At 40.6% G+C, this 16,389-nt stretch overlaps 1 protein-coding gene across 1 annotated transcript in view; it reads right to left on the bottom strand.

The window, feature by feature from the left end:
* Positions 1-15,859, bottom strand: part of LOC115820232 (NACHT, LRR and PYD domains-containing protein 3-like) — a 36,658-nt gene extending 20,799 nt beyond the window's left edge. Inside the window, exons 1-3 of the mRNA XM_030783722.1 lie at positions 15,554-15,859; positions 12,162-13,930; positions 68-241 (exon numbers count right to left, since the gene is read on the bottom strand). Of these exons, the coding sequence (XP_030639582.1) occupies positions 68-241; positions 12,162-13,930; positions 15,554-15,859 (2,249 nt within the window). The remainder of the gene's footprint in view (positions 1-67; positions 242-12,161; positions 13,931-15,553) is intronic.
* Positions 15,860-16,389: the final 530 nt, after the last annotated feature.

Below are 16,389 nucleotides of genomic sequence, written 5' to 3'. Positions count from 1 at the left end.
CTGGTCTCATTTTAATATGAATATAGTCATTCTAACTACTGCATATCAGTTCCTTATTAATACTGACCTCAGTATCTCCAGTTTACAGTGTGGATGCTTCAGTCCCTCACAGAGAAACGTCACACCTGAATCCTGAAGGTCATTGTTACTCAGGTCCAGTTCTCTCAGGGGACAGTTAACTGACTGTAGAACTGAGGCTATAGCTTCACAGGACTGCTCAGTAAGTTTACAACCAGTAAGTCTACAGAAAAGGGGAAAGACAGAGAGAGAGAGAGAGAGAGAGAGAGAGAGAGAGAGAGAAAGAGACAGACAGAGAATATCAACTCGTCATCTGGTTTATGAAGTGTGTTCCTTTGGAATGGTTCCACTCTGTTTTACCATAAATGTTGACTTTGCTAAACTATCACATTAACTAAACTCACAGAAAAGTTACTAACATTAGGTCTAAAGAAATTGGGGGAAATTCATCTCCTTTTATGATCAGTATGTTTCACACACACAACAGTACTTTAATAACCATACAATATATAAATCTGGTCTCATTTTAATATGAATATAGTCATTCTAACTACTGCATATCAGTTCCTGACTAATACTGACCTCAGTATCTCCAGTTTACAGTGTGGATTCTCCAGTCCTACACAGAGAAACATCACTCCTGAATCCTGAAGGTCATTGTTACTCAGGTCCAGTTCTCTCAGGGGACAGTTTATTGACTGTAGAACTAAGGCTACAGATGAACAGGATTGTTCAGTGAGTTTACAACCAGCAAGTCTACAGAGAGGGAGAGAGAGAGAGAGAGAGAGAACATTAGCATTCACTCATTTAAGACTTAAAAATTGTACTGATAGAATTTGACAAAAAGGTGTGAAATGTTGTGAAAAACTTACTTAAATTCCTCAAACAAATTCCATTAAATTCCATTTTTGGATCAGTGCAAGTTATAATTAGCTGTAAACTGTAAACTGTAAATGTTTCATGCAAAGCTAAAGGACGAGAGACACCCTCCCCGTGTTCGAAATGCTCACTTGTTCACTCACTCGCTCACTCACTCACAATATATAGAGTTTGCTACATGGAACACGCACTAGGGCAGAGGAACCGGGCCACTGGCTGCGGACCGGAACCAGGCCATGGCACATTCACTCCCAGGCCACACGGAAAATATGAATCATTTCTTTTTATTTTTTTCTTTAAATTGGTAAAATAAAACAGTAGCCTGATACTATTAAAATAATTAACATATTGATTATATACAATTATAGATTATATACTATTCCTGCAGTAATTACACTGTACTTGGTGCAGTCTGCTGGTCCTTTTCTCACCGCAGTAGTATCTCTGCCTCGCCCACAACTGTTTACAGATTTTGAACTTGAGTAACACATGTGCCGCTCGTCAGCACTTACTACGATCACTTGCTACTTTGTACTAGCTAGCTAGCTGACATGAATGAGAAAAAACAAACGTTGCTAGAGAGCTTCTTCGGAAGAGGTAAGGGAGATAAAAGGCCCAACGATGATGTTGACAATGCAGGGTCAGCAGAGCCCAATGCGGCAAAAAAGAAAAAAGAAAGCCTCATTCAATAGGAAATACGACGAGTCCTACCTAAAATTTGGCTTTACTACAGGTGACTCACATGCTCCAAGCCCCCTGTGCGTAATATGTGGAGACAGGCTATCTAACGAGGCAATGAAACCCTCAAAACTGCTTCGGCACATCGAATCCAAGCACCCTGCACTTAAAGAGAAACCTGTTGAGTTCTTTGAGCGAAAAAAACGTGAACAAGAAGGACAGAAGCAAATCTCGAAAGCCACTGCATCAACAAACGTGGCTCCATTGAGAGCATCATGCTTAGTGGCTAGCCATATTGCTAAGACTAAGAAGCCTTTCAAGAAGTTGAATCTACCTGCTTCTAAGGATATTTGCCATGAACTGTTAGGAGAGGCTGCAGCTAAAAAGATAGCGCAAGTTCCTCTTTCAGCTACCACTCTCACTAGGCGAATTGATGTAATAGCGGAGGACCTTGAAGAACAGTTGTCAGAGAGGCTATCGAATCACCGTGGTATGCAATTCAGGTTGACGAATCTACCGGTGTCGACAACAAGGCAATACTGCTTGCTTATGTGTGATATATATTTCAGGATGATATGCACGAGGATTTGCTGTCTGTCGCTGCCGACTAACACAACGGCCGCAGAACTATTTAACTCTCTGGATGACTATCTGTCAGGAAAACTGACGTGGTCACTCTGTGTTGGCCTGTGCACTGATGGGGCTGCTGCCATGTCTGGACGACTGTCTGGTCTCACCACCCGGGTTAAAGAGGTTGCGCCTGAATGTGAGTCTACGCACTGTGTCATTCACAGAGAAATGCCGGCTAGCTGAAAAATGTCACCTGAATTTAACGGCGTATTGAATGATATTATTAAAGTTATCATCAGTCACATCAAAGCACACGCCTTCAACTCGCGCTTGTTTGAGCAGCTTTGTGAGGAAATGGATGCAGAGCACAAACACCTTCTCTTACACACAGAATTCAGGGGGAGATCAGCAAGTGGACAGGGCATATTTGACATGTTCCGAACATCAGCGGGGATTTTTGGAGAGACTGAGACTGGGCCGTTCTTCTCCCAGCTGGTGCGCGATCACCTAGCTTCGCTGTCAATGGAGTTCGACCGTTACTTCCCAACCACCAAAGACCCACGAAGTGCAAAGGAATGGATCCACGACCCATTTGTGAATGTCCCAGGAGAATCATCCATGTCTGCAGGAAGAGGATCAACTACTTGAGGTTGCAAATGACGGTGGCCTTAGAAGTATGTTTGAGAGAACATCTCTGCCGACCTTCTGGATAAAAATCAAGGCTGAATATCCTGAGATAGCCACTAAAGCACTGAAAACGTTGCTTCCATTTCCAACAGGGTTTTCGGCAATGACGAAGTAGACTGGACAGAAGGAACACACTTCGGGTAGAGAGAACATCTGCATCTTTTCTTCAAGGAGGCAATATATCTATGTGTATCTAATATTAGACCTACTGAAACTAAAATGTTTTTAAAATGCGGCTGTTCTAAACTCACAGGCCTAATCAGTATTCTGGTCGTGTTGTGAATGATACCGGTCCGTGGTGCAAAAAAGGTTGGGGACCGCTGCGCTAGGGGATAACGGTTGACAGCTGTTGATACATTTCGGACACTATTTGGACGTTATGCTGCAACATAATTATGCACCGGATATTATTATTATCTCGTTCGCATAAACAAACGCCAGGATATCTGCACCTTATTGGTCCATAAAGACTGCTTTCACGAGACAGGCCGCAATGTATGATGGTCTAAGTCGATCGATGTAAGGGTACAGCGTCTGTACACTACATTTTGCCTGCCGCGACAATTCTATAGCGCACTATATAATGTCGGAAAATTTCAGTTGAGATTTCGAACAGCGCTACAAAATGGCCGACACACTACATAGTGCACTATATAGTGAGTGAGTGTACATTTCGAACAGAGCAGAGGTTACCCATATGCCTTATTGGCCGCTGCTATATGCGTCAACGCATCCGCCATATCGGAGCGGTCATGATTTGCTAGTAAACCAATACAATGTGTATAGAGAGATGCAGACCTCTGCAAAATCAACTGTTTAATTCTGAGCCGATTTTCATGAAATTAGCGAGTTATTACCAAGGTTATTTTCTCTCAGTCCTTTTTTTTATCTACATTTATTACACGAATTTGTTGAACACTCAATTCTGATTGGTCAATAACGGCATTCTATGGTGCGTTATTTCTGAATAGCCGACCGTTGCTAAGGACCAACCGCAGAATCTAATGAACTTGTTTTTTGCGGAAGCAATAAAATAATTTTTGATCAATATTTTGTGTCAAATGATTGATTTCTTTATTAAGTAGCCCTGTAATAAGTGGGATAATGTTCAGTTCCATCAGGGCATCAGGTAGGAATTACATTTTTGATTACATTTTCTCCAATATTTGGAGAAATTCACAAAATCTGAAATTCTATTTACACTTGATGTTGCCTATTCATAGAACGGAGCCGGCATGTCCCAGAGGAAGTTGTGGCTATTCAGAAGGTTAATGTTTTGGCATAGAGCTGTCCCCAGTAACTGAATTTAATTCCAGTAAAAAACCATATCATGTTCAATGGACCTGGGCACACCTCCCAATTAGTCTGCCTTCCCTAAGGTAATCCTTAGCTCTGCTGTGAATACCCTTTTTCTACTCCAGTTGCAATGGTGGGTAATTGTTTGTATGATAGTGGTGTGATAGTGGAAGTCTGACTGTATGATAGTGACGTAATAGTGGAAGTATTTTATTTTCTTGTGCTGCTTAACTTTGCTCTTGTACTGCTACACTTTGAAAGGCTATTTCTGTAATAAAGAATTATTGTCCCACCTTGTAACATTCAAGGTTGACTTTATCTGCAATATATCTTTCGATATTAAATTTAAACTGTCAGCAGAAAACTTCAGCATGTTTTCAGCTTTGCAGTGATTCCACTACCTCCTTGGTCATTAAAATTCAATTTTACATCTGAAACCACATCTCCGGCTCCCTGGTATCAACAAACCTGTGTTCTATCTGCTAGTACTAGCTCCTAGCTACCTGTCCTTTAGACCCCATCCCCTCCCCTCTCTTTCAGGCCATCTCGGATGAAATTCTGCCCTTCATCTCATCCTTGATCAACAGCTCTCTGTCTACTGGCACAGTTCCTTCTGCTCTAAAGAGGGCACGGGTCAAGCCACTGCTCAAGAAGCCCACTCTAGACCCAGCTGATGTCAGTAGCTACCGTCCAGTCTCTCTACTACTGTTTCTCTCCAAAACCCTGGAACCCTGGAAGTTGTTCGGGTCGTTTGCAAGGCTCAGGTTGTTGATGGAGTGTGGGGTTCTGGGTTTGTAACTGGTGATTTGTTAGAGTCCTTTCCAGACAGAAGCAGAGTCATTGGATGAAAATTGTTGTTCCAATTTCTCAGAATATAGATGTCTGGCCTCCTTTACCACCTTGCTCAACCTGTATTTTGCCTCTTTAAACCCATCCCGGTCCCCACTCCTGAAAGCCTCTTCCTTCTCCAAACATAGCCATCTGAGTTTAGCTGTGAATCAGGGTTTGTCATTGTTATAACTTACCCTGGTGCGTGTTGCAATACAGCTGTCTTCACAGAAGCTGAAATATGACATCACAATGTCAGTGTACTCATCCATCATTTGCAGACCTGAAAATGTCCCAATCAGTGCGGTCCAAACACGCATGCAAATCCTCCGCTGCATCACTACTCCACACTTTTGACCTCCTCACAATAGGTTTAGAAAGTTTTAACTTCTGCCTATATGCAGGGATCAGATGGATCATCATGTGATTGGAGTGACCCAGGGCAACACGAGGCATGGTGGGATAAGCATTGTTGATGGTAGTGATCCAATCTGTTCTCCTTTCTGCTCAGACATTTAATAAAAGGTTTGTATCTGGGGAGATCCTAACTTAAGTTACCTTCGTCAAAGTGGCCAAGGACGATAACCAAGGAGTCCAGGTTCGTCTGCTCCACATCCAGTATCTGTGGCGCTGGCAATGGCGACACGCAGCTGCAGTTGTGCAGTGCGTTGTGGTTTTTAACCTGTTTTTTTATCTTGTTGTATCGTCTCTACTAACTTACTCTTTTATTTAATCTGTGGATCAGAAGAATCAATGACTCACCTCAACTTGACAAGTTCTTTCCTTCTTATGGTATTTTTAAGCCATTTTTTTCAATGGACTTTGTGAGTCCCAAGAGCCTCTACAGTATACCCGTGAGTTCCTCCTGCTGTTGCGCAACTCCGATGTGGGCACCGTGGATCCCTCGGCAGCTCTCCCTGCAGAGATCATCCGGTTGGATCTTTCTGTGTGGAAGCGAAGTTGGACATCCAGTTCGACAGGTGTGAGGAAAAAGAAAAGGGGCAGATGTGGTGGCGGGCACCAGAGGCTCAAGAGAGAAGGCCACCTTCGGATATCCCTTCCCACTATTATCTTTGCCAATGTCACTCCAGTCACTCCGGAACTAAGTTGATGAACCTAGGGCAAATGCCAGGTTCCTGACGAAGTACAACAGCACATTGTGTTAACCGAGACATGGCTCAAAAAGTAAGACCCCGTTCCTGAATTAGAAATCGATGGTTTCGGAGTAATTCTTCACTTAGACAGAGACTCCACAGTGAATGGTAAATCACTTGGTGGGGGTTTGTGCCTGTAAGTCAATAAAAACTGGTGTAATACAGTGATCATTAGGGAAACGCTATGCACACCCGACACTGAACTTTTGTCTGGTCTGGTCGGAGGAGTCCATTCAACATGAAAGTACCTGTCTCGATCTTGAGGAACTTACAGAAACTGTGTTGACATATATCACCTTATGTGAGGATTTAGCCATCCCTTGGAAATCAATTTTCATTTATCCAAATAATACACCATGGGTCTTCAAGTCTGTCAAAAACATAATTATCCAGCAAAATATCAGCTTCTATCAAGGGGATGTCACTCAGTACAGGGAACTTCAGAAAAAAAGTGAAAAAAGAACTAAAGCTTGCTATGTATAACTACAAGGACAAAACAGAGAGCATGCTCATTACTGGTAAATCATGCACTGCATGGGAGGGTGTGAAATCTATGACGGGGTTGCAGTCCAAGAAATGCCTAATTTCCCTCAGCGGCAAATCTGACATTGACCCTTCTAATGAACTGAATGCTGTTTAGAATCGTTTTAATGTCCATGATTTTAGTGAGAAGCAGTCAGTCTTCAAAAATGCTGCTCTTGGCCATAACAGTGTGGATGTTGATGAAGGCAGGGTCCTGAAACTGTTACGGGGTGTAAAAGAAAGGAAAAGTCCTGGCCCAGATGGCATTGGAGGCCGCATTCTTAAAAAGTGTGTCCAACAGTTAGCAGACATATGCTGTTTTACTTTTAAGTTGTCCCTCCACTTCCATAGGGTTCCTTGTCTTTGGAAGCACTCCATTATTGTACCTGCGCCAAAAAATAATGCTCCAAAGTCATCCATTGACTACAGGCCAGTAGCGCATACCTCTCTGGTAATGAAGACACTTGAGAAGATTGTGAGGACAGGGCTTCTAAACACGGTGCAGACAAATTTGGACCCCTTTCCAATTTGCATACAGGTCAGGCAGGGGGGAGGACGATGCGCTGACCACCCTATTAAATATGATTTGGGCAACTGAACATGCAACTGATTTTTATTGATTCCTCAGCTTTCAATTGCATCCAGCCTCCCATTTCAGTAGGAATGTTAGCAAGCATCCACAACATTGATCCTGGTCTGATATGCTGGTTGGTGGATTTTTTAACTGGAAGGTCACAGCGTGTGAGGGTTAATGGTGTTTTACCAGACACTCTTCTTTCTTCCACCGGATTGTCCCAGGGGTGCGTCCTCCCGCCTCTTTTATTTGTGCTTTACACAAATGAGTGCCAAAGTCATAATACGAGGTGTCATTTCATTAAGTTCGCCGATGATTCAGTGATTGTGTCCCTCCTTAGTAGAAATGACCCTGATCATGGCCCTGTAGTGGCAGAATTTACAGAGTGGTGCAAGTCATCCTTCTTAGACATTAATGTGTCCAAAACTAAGGAGATTTTAGGAAATCTCCTACAGCCATCTCTCCTGTAGCGATTAATGAGCAGGCGTTGGAGTTCGTGCAGCATTATAAATATTTGGGCACTAAAACTGATGACAAACTGTCCTTTGAGTTTAAGGTAGATGCTGTGTGTAGTAAGGCCCATCAGCATATGTACTTTTATTGCAAGCTTCAAAGTGTTAATGTAGACAAGATGAAAATGTTTTCTTCTTGTTTTACTGAATCTGTCCTCACATTTCCTTTTTTTACAGCTGGTACAGGTCACTTAATCTCAAGAATAGAAACAGACTGCAAGTTATTGTCAAAGTGTGCAGTAAAATTGCAGGTTCGACCTTGAATGACTTAACCCATTTGTACAAGGTCCACACTTTGAAGAAGGCCCAGTCAGTCCTAGCTGATCCTAGCCACCCTCTGTTTAAAGAGTTCAGGTTGCTTCCTTCTGCCCGCAGATTTAAAATGCCAACCCGTGGGACAAACAGATTCAAGACCTCATTTGTCCCAGTCACCACTGGCCCTTTAAATAACTCAATGTGATTTCTAGGCTGTGGTTATCATCTTTTACTTTATTTTTTAGGATTTCTATGGACTTTATGTTGTTTTTATTATTTATTTATTTGTGTATTTATTTATTTATTTATTACATAGTGTATTTTTTGTTTGTTTGTTTTTTTTTTCATATAGAGTGTATTTTATTATTGTCGTCTGATGTTGAGTAGATACTGCTGTTTGCACAACAAATTGACCCTCGGGGACAATGAAGATAACCTTGATCTTTGATTTGGTTGGTGAACGTCCGCTGTGCTTCCCGCATGTTAGATTGTGGTGGAATGTAGACACCGACCAGCATAAATGATGCAAACTCGTGGGGGTAATAAAACGGTTTGCAGGTTAGGAAGCCGAATCACTGTCACATCGTTGCACCTGCCATCATTGATAAAGAAACTAATCCCACCTCCTCTCGTTTTGCTTGAGAGTTCTCTATCGCGAAGAGCACTGAAGAGTTGGAAGCCATGCAGCTGCTGCTTCGAGTCTGGTACAGATCCACAAAGCAACCTTTCCGTAAAGAACAAAATACAGAACATGTCTCTCTTTTTCCTCACCAGCAAATATAGTTCGTCCAGTGTTCAGAGGTAGACCAGCACACCAGCTCATTTCCCCCTTCATTTTACTGTTTTCCTGTCCGGCACCTTCGACCATAATGTCCAATAAATCCAAGGATGTAGCAAGAAAAGTGGGAAATAAATGCACTGGGATTGTTTCTGCTATGTTTAGGATCTCTTTTGTGTATACCATAGGGTTATTTTCGCAGCACACTAAATTAACAAACAAAACAAAACAAACAAGTATGCACCAACACACCGAGGTGGCCGTAAGAGGCTCCATCTTGCTGTGGTCTTTCTCAACCCCATACACTAACCGTAGACATTCTCTCTCAGTCCGAGCATAGTGACTCTCAGGCATCATCCTTGAGTCAGTGGATCTTTGGATATCTTGGTTTGTCTGTTTGGGTCAGAGAAGATAAATGTTGACTCTATGTTTCTCAGTGTGTTAAATGTACAGTACTTTGTGCTGTACTTTGTGTTTTCCCTTGTAGGAATTTGATCATGTTTGCATTATGTTCGATGTTTACATTTAAATCTATTGGGGCCATCGCCACTTGCTTTTTTGACACAGATCATTGAATTCATCAGGTCTGTGAGCTCTTCCACTTTCTTTATCACTCTTAGAGATTCTATCTAACTCTTTCTTTAGACAATCTCTAAGTGGCTCTGGGACCCTCCTGGGAGCATGGGCTACTGGCTGCATATCGTCCTTCAGTTGTATCTTATATGCGAATGCTAAAGAACCAAACCCTTTAAAGAAATCTGGAAATCTCTGCACAATTACATCTACACTGTAGCTCTAATGATTGGAGCTGTTGATACAGTAAACCCTTTCAGCTGGTTCTCACAAGCCTCATCACCCAAAAGTCAGGCACACCTATCCTGCACCACAAGAAACATTAGGTGATGTTAGTTTCCATGTTTCCATGTGTTGTCCACTGCAGGCCTTGAGTTGAACCAGTGTCCAGCCTGAGTGGAATTAAAACTCCATTTATGTGCAATGGCATCATCCACTCATCCTTTTCAACATTGTTCACATAAGACTGTTCAGTGTTTGTCTACTCAGAATTATCATGAGTTACCAATGCCCACAAAGAACATGTCACTAACATCAGTCTCTTCTGCTATACACACACATTGACCCTTGTTCTGTTTCCCTTTGGGAAAACACTAATTTGTAAAAAATAATTTTTCCATTGAACAGTACTTGCCATGAAGTTGACATTGCTGTGTTGCATGTCATGTCACATCTTTTACAATTAAATCTGTCTCCCCTAAGGTGTTTTCCTTAACTTTGTTTGATCCATAATTCTTTGCTTTTCCAGACACCATTATGGCCAGTGCTTTGCTTCTACTGACCATGGCTCCCACCATTTCATGTTTCCATTTGTTTCCAAATGTTTTATTGACATATCCTCACAGCACCAGCTAAAGTAAAGTCAGTCTCTCTGAGTGGTCTCTCTCTCACAACCTGATATCTCCAGCTCCTCATTTCTACTGTCACTATAACAATACACCTCTATTCCACCCTCTGTGTAGAAAGAACATTAGAATCAAGTTTGTTTGAAAAAAGGATATGAACCCCATCACTAACATTTGAATCATGAGTGAGAAAGACCTTCCCCTCCCACCATATGCCCCAGTCTACCTCATAAAACTCCATCACTACATGTCTCTGTTAAGAGCATGATGTCAGTCTAATCTACTTCATTAACCTCCATCACTATATGTATCTGTCAAGAGCAAGATGTCAGTCTAATCTACTTCATTAAATCTAACACTACATGTCTCTGTCAAGAGCATGATGTCAGTCTAATCTACCTATAATCTACCTGCCACACACACACACAAATAGATATTTTCTGCCTCTCTGAAAACTCTCCTGTCATGTCCTCTGTTCCACACTGGGATACAGCAAGACAACAGAGCAAGATTTCAGCATAGTAGTCAACATAACAGGAGATCATTATAATCCAGACAACACAGGAAAACACACAAGAGAATCAATGTGAGAAAATATTGATTAAAGACATCAGGGGAGAACATTTAACAATTTAAGATTTTTTAGCGACCCATGTACACACTGATTCTAAATCAGTAAGAATGTCATTATTCTGCAAATTACTATGTATGGTTGCAATTCTGGCAATGTTAGCTTCTTGAGTGACAAAACCTGTCTGCCACAGTTAGCTACTTAGCAAACAGAGTTAAAACTACTATAACTGCTACACAGACAAATGGAAGTCTTCACATGACAAAATTCGTTTCAGCTGAAGAAAAATGAATCTTCTAACTGATATGCACATTAAATCTGAGATGATCTGCCCAAGTGTTCTTGAATAAAATCAGACTGATTGTTCATAAGTTTACATTCCACAAGTTATTGATTAACACTGACCTCAGTATCTTCACTTTACAGTGTGGATTCTTCAGTCCCAAACAGAGAGACTTCACTCCTGAATCCTGAAGGTCATTGTTACCCAGGTCCAGTTCTCTCAGGGGACAGTTTACTGACTGTAGAACTGAGGCTATAGATGAACAGGACTGTTCAGTGAGTTTACAACCAGCAAGTCTGGAGAGAGAGAGAAAGAGAAAGAGAGAGAGAGAGAGAGAGAGAGAGAGGCAGATGGTTTCTTTACTGACTGATGTAATCAAAGGATCTGCAGAGAAAGAAACTATTACAGTTCGTGAAAAAATACTTTAAAATTACACACTCCTCTGTTTGTTAGTCTTTATTTATTATTATTATGATTATGATTATTATTATTATTATTATTATTATTATTATTATTAATAATAATAATAATAATTAATTAATTAATTAATTAATTTATATATATATATATATATATAAATATGGTCCAGAATACCCTGTCACAAAGTCTATCACATCATAATACACATAACAAAAAAGTCCATCTTTTTCTCATTTTTGTCTCTTCCATTTACATACATTCTCTCTCTTAAACTCATTCTTAATGCCAACATTTTATAAAAACCGTTTAACTAATAACCTATACACCTATACAGCACAGGGGAAAGGACATGGGCAAATATAATTCAGAAGACAATCAGCTGCAAAGACACTGAAATATTGTAATAAATAAAATAAAATCAAGAAAAGAAAGGGAAATGGAGAGGAGAGGGGAGAAAGTAATCTGTATCCTATTGTTTTGTTTTACAAATCATCTTCCATATTTCCCATTGTTCAACTATCCTTTCACTGAAAAACTCACACATGGCTACAAACAGATTTCTCATTTGGATGTTACATAAGCAGCCAAATCCTTGCCCTCTGAGACAGTCCTGCCAGTCCTTCTCTCTGGAAGGAAACAAGTGGGCAAGTTCTGCCACTGTAGGTTAGAGTACACATGATGAACCAAAGTAACTGCACCACTAAACTCTTATACTTACAGAGCCCGTTTGGTGTTTTTCAGTACTGGCAGAAGTCTCTTCAACCCTTCATCTGATCCTCTGTATTTCTTCAGCTCAAACTTTTCTTGAGTCTCCTCTGACATCAGCAGGACAAAGACCAGAGCTGACCACTGTGCAGATGAGAGTTTCTCTGTAGAGAGACGTCCTGAGCCCAAGTAATTTTGAATTTCGTTTACAAGGGAGTCGTCCTTCAGTTCATTCAGACAGTAGAGGAGATTGATGCTCCTCTCTGATGAGATGTTCTTGTTGAGTGTGTTCTTGATGTAGTTGACTGTTTTCTCCACACTCTGTGGTCTGATTGCTGTTTGTGGCAGTAGTTCTTTCAGGTGTTCCTGATTGGACTCCAGTGAGAGGCCAAGAAGGAAGCGGAGGAAAAGATCCAGGTGTCCGTTCTCACTCTCTAAGGCCTTGTCTATAGCACATCTGTGGAGATCATTTAATTTCTCTGACTTCGTTTTAAAGATAGACCAAAATGTATCAGGACGAAGAACATTCTCTTTATTATTGCAGTGCGAGACAAACACATGGACCGCAGCAAAGAATTCTTGAACACTCAGATGCACAAAGCTGAACACCATCCTCTCAGAGGCTCCTTGCCCTTTACTGAATATCTGTGTGCACACTCCTGAGTATACTGAACCCTCACTGACATCAATGCCACACTCTCTCAAGTCTTCCTTATAGAATATCAGATTACCCTTCTCCAGCTGAAGGAAGGCCAACTTTCCAAGCTTCAGTATAATGTGCCTAGCTTCATATTTCTTTTTCATTTGATTTGTTTCAAAAATCAGAAACTGTGTGTACATCCCAGTCAGAGTTGTGGGAAGTTCTTCACTACTGTCTGTGGCCAGCATTGGCTGAAGCACAGTTGCTGATATCCAACAGAAGACTGGTATGTGACACATGATGTGGAGGCTCCTTGATTTCTTTATGTGTGAGATCATATTTTTGGCCATATCCTGGTCCTTGTCATTGTACTTCCTAAAGTACTCTTCCTTTTGTTTATCACTGAATCCTCGTACTTCAGTCACCTGGTCAATGCAATCTCGAGGGATCTGATGGGCTGCTGCTGGTCTGGAGGTTATCCAAATGAGAGCAAAGGGAAGCATATTTGCCTTGATTAGGTTTGTTATTAGTGTGCCCAATGATGTTTTCTGATTAATCTCTTTCAATTTCTCTGCCTCAGTAAAGACAAGAGGAAAGCGACACTCATCAAGTCCATCAAAAATGAACATGACTTTACCATCGCCGTCTGGAACAGACTTTAGTTTAGCAGAATCTTCAAAATATTCATGAAGCAACTCTATCAGGCTGTATTCTTCATCTTTTACTGAATTCAGCTCTCGAAAGGGGAGTGGAAAAATAAATTCTATGTCCTGGTTGGTCTTTCCCTCTGCCCAGTCCAGTATGAATTTGTTCACTAAGATAGTTTTGCCTACTCCAGCAATTCCCATAGTCAGCACTTTTCTGTTTCTTCGACTTGGATCCGATGGGACTTTGAAAATGTCACTGCATGTGATTGAAGTTTCCTCTGTAGTAAATCTCCTGGTTGATGTCTCAGCCTGCATAATCTCATGTTCATTATTGACTCCTCCAGTCTCATCCTCCACTATGTAGAGATCAGTGTAAACATCATTCAGGAACTTTCTATGACCTCTCACTGAAGTGCCATCCAAAATGCGCTCATATTTCTGTTTCAGACTGGACTTAAGTTTGATTCTTACAGCTTCATAATCTAGTAAAACTGAGTCAAAGAAAATGGAAAATTTCAAATTCAGAAATCAGAATACACTGGCTTACTAAATATATACATTTCTTCAAAGTATGCAGTCAAGTTTTCATTACTCTGTGCTGATGTAATTTCATTTTTATTCAGAAACTGATTAGTATAAATATTTTTGTTTTTGACTGTTTTTTTCAGTGGTGGGTGGAGGGAAGGGAGAGAGACAGTGTCTCAGAAACTTCCGATGACAACTTATCTACTCATCCGGTTTACCACTATTAAACTATCATTATCAGCTTTCTATGAGCTTATAGGACTTTTATGTGCCTTATAATAAGAGAAAGTGTACAAAATAATCATTATACCAAGTTAATCTGTAAAATGTGAAAATAGCTGAAAAAAAAAAATCCAGCAATCCAGTAAAATGAAGATTTGTCAAAACAAGATAAATACTTTGAAGTCAAACTACAGATATAATGGGACATTTGACACAGATGAAGAGTGTAGTGGTGAGATCTGACAGGGAAGATCATTCACTCCTTGGTGATATAGAACCAGTATTTAAATGTGTGACCCAAAAACTAAGTTGGAATCTCCCTGCATCTGAGAAGATTCAGAAAAAACTGATTTTTGCAATGACAGGTCAGTTCATAGCTGTCAAAATGCAAGTCTTTTGTCTGAGTGAAATGAACCAAACCTTCATTCTGAGCTGAGATGTTTGTCTGGAGTGAAGTGGACTCAGCTGGAGTGACTGCACTGTTCTGAACAGACCCTTCTTCAGATTTCAGTCCCACTGTGAGGCAAAAAGAAGAAGAGAGAAAGAAGGAAACTGTGAATCATACCATCATGATTACCATATTTTTAAGAATCTCGTATATATAATTACCGTATTTTTTTTTTCAGATGTGTGTATGTTTAGATAATTCAAATGAACATGATGTAAAAAGCTACTGACTGTATATGATACACATAACAAATACATTAACAGATGAAAAAGAGGCACAGAAAAAGTGGAAATCAAAAAATTACAAAATCAAAAACTCTCACTGTGGAGCATGAGGTTATGATTTTGCCTGTGGCAGAATTGTTAAGTGTGTGATTCCCTGTCAGTGCTAAAGGTTGGAACTGGGAGCAGTTGATGATCATTCTCATTGGACAGTTTCAACTTTTGACCTCATTTATCCAGCCAACTGAAAAATTTGTCTTTGCGAAAAAACTTCCAGGCGTCAGTTGCCAGGATCATCATCCAAAAGCTTCATACATTGTAATTGCAACTTTGTGTACATTGAATGTTAAATTCTGCCCATCAACAGGAGCATATGCTATTGGTTGTATCCAAAGAGACACGTCAAGTGAGGCTTTCTACTCAGCAATGCGTCTTCTTCCATTGTATCATGAAGAGATGCAGTATTATCTTTTGATTACACTCTGATAAAACACAGTTACTGAAGACTGCACTGGTCAAACTGAGGAAACTCTCAGATGTTTCAGAGAACACTACACTGCTGTGTGTTATGTGCTGAAACCTAATGCTCCATCTCCATTACTCATACTTGCATATATTTCCACATTGTTCAAAAACTGCTTTATGTATTTTCTTTACTCACAGGAGGTAGCACCTTAACCTTGACAATCTTAACATAAACATTTGTGTTGTAAATTTCATGTGAGCTGTATTACCTTCTCTGAGTTTATGCTCTAATTTGTCAGCCAGGTTATTCAGCCCTATCTCCTTCAGGATGAGCAGTGTGATCTCCACAGCACCTCTTGGTTTGTATCTCTCCACCATCTTATCCACTGTGTCCTGTACATCAGCATTCTCCAGCTTAGACTTTGGGATGTGAGAGAGGCCTTCCACTCCATTCTCTGTAGTCAGGTACCACTGAAACCTCTTCAGTTCTGCTCTCTCCAGCTCTTCCAGAGTTTCCAGCAGGATCTGTGGAACAGCTGGCATCTTGAATCACTGGGCAGCATGTGAAGAATGAGACATTATTATGAAATAATATTCAACTCAAAGACTACTTTTACATTGTTTTAACCTACAGCACTGTCAGGACTGAGTCCACCATTAGGACCTGACTGATATAATAGGACTCAGTAGCTCACACTGTCAGGACTGAGTGTCTTATAGTCCACCAGCTTATTTTTAAAGTATAAACAAGCATTTGTGACCTGTAGATAAAAGAATGGACACTGGTCACTCTACATTAGGGTTTATAGTAATACTGCACCTTGAGTACTACAGTAACTTTTTGCCTTGACCCACTTCAATCAAACGTAGGTAACTATGATTAAAGACTTTGAGTGTCTAATTTACAACATGTCCATTTCATAATTACTTCACAATGATACACATGAAGCATCAATAGGACAGAAATCATTAAAGCATTATATCAAAGCATGTAAAGTCTTCTGAAAGACTAATAAGTCATTAGGACCTGCCCAGGGGTCTGCTTAGGGGTCCTGAACAACACAGCCCAGAGA

This window comes from Chanos chanos, chromosome 9, assembly GCF_902362185.1.
Source record: "Chanos chanos chromosome 9, fChaCha1.1, whole genome shotgun sequence".
NCBI classification, from domain to species: domain Eukaryota; kingdom Metazoa; phylum Chordata; class Actinopteri; order Gonorynchiformes; family Chanidae; genus Chanos; species Chanos chanos.
The sequence above is the reverse complement of the archived record's forward strand: the minus strand, read 5'-3'. Positions and strand labels throughout refer to the sequence as shown.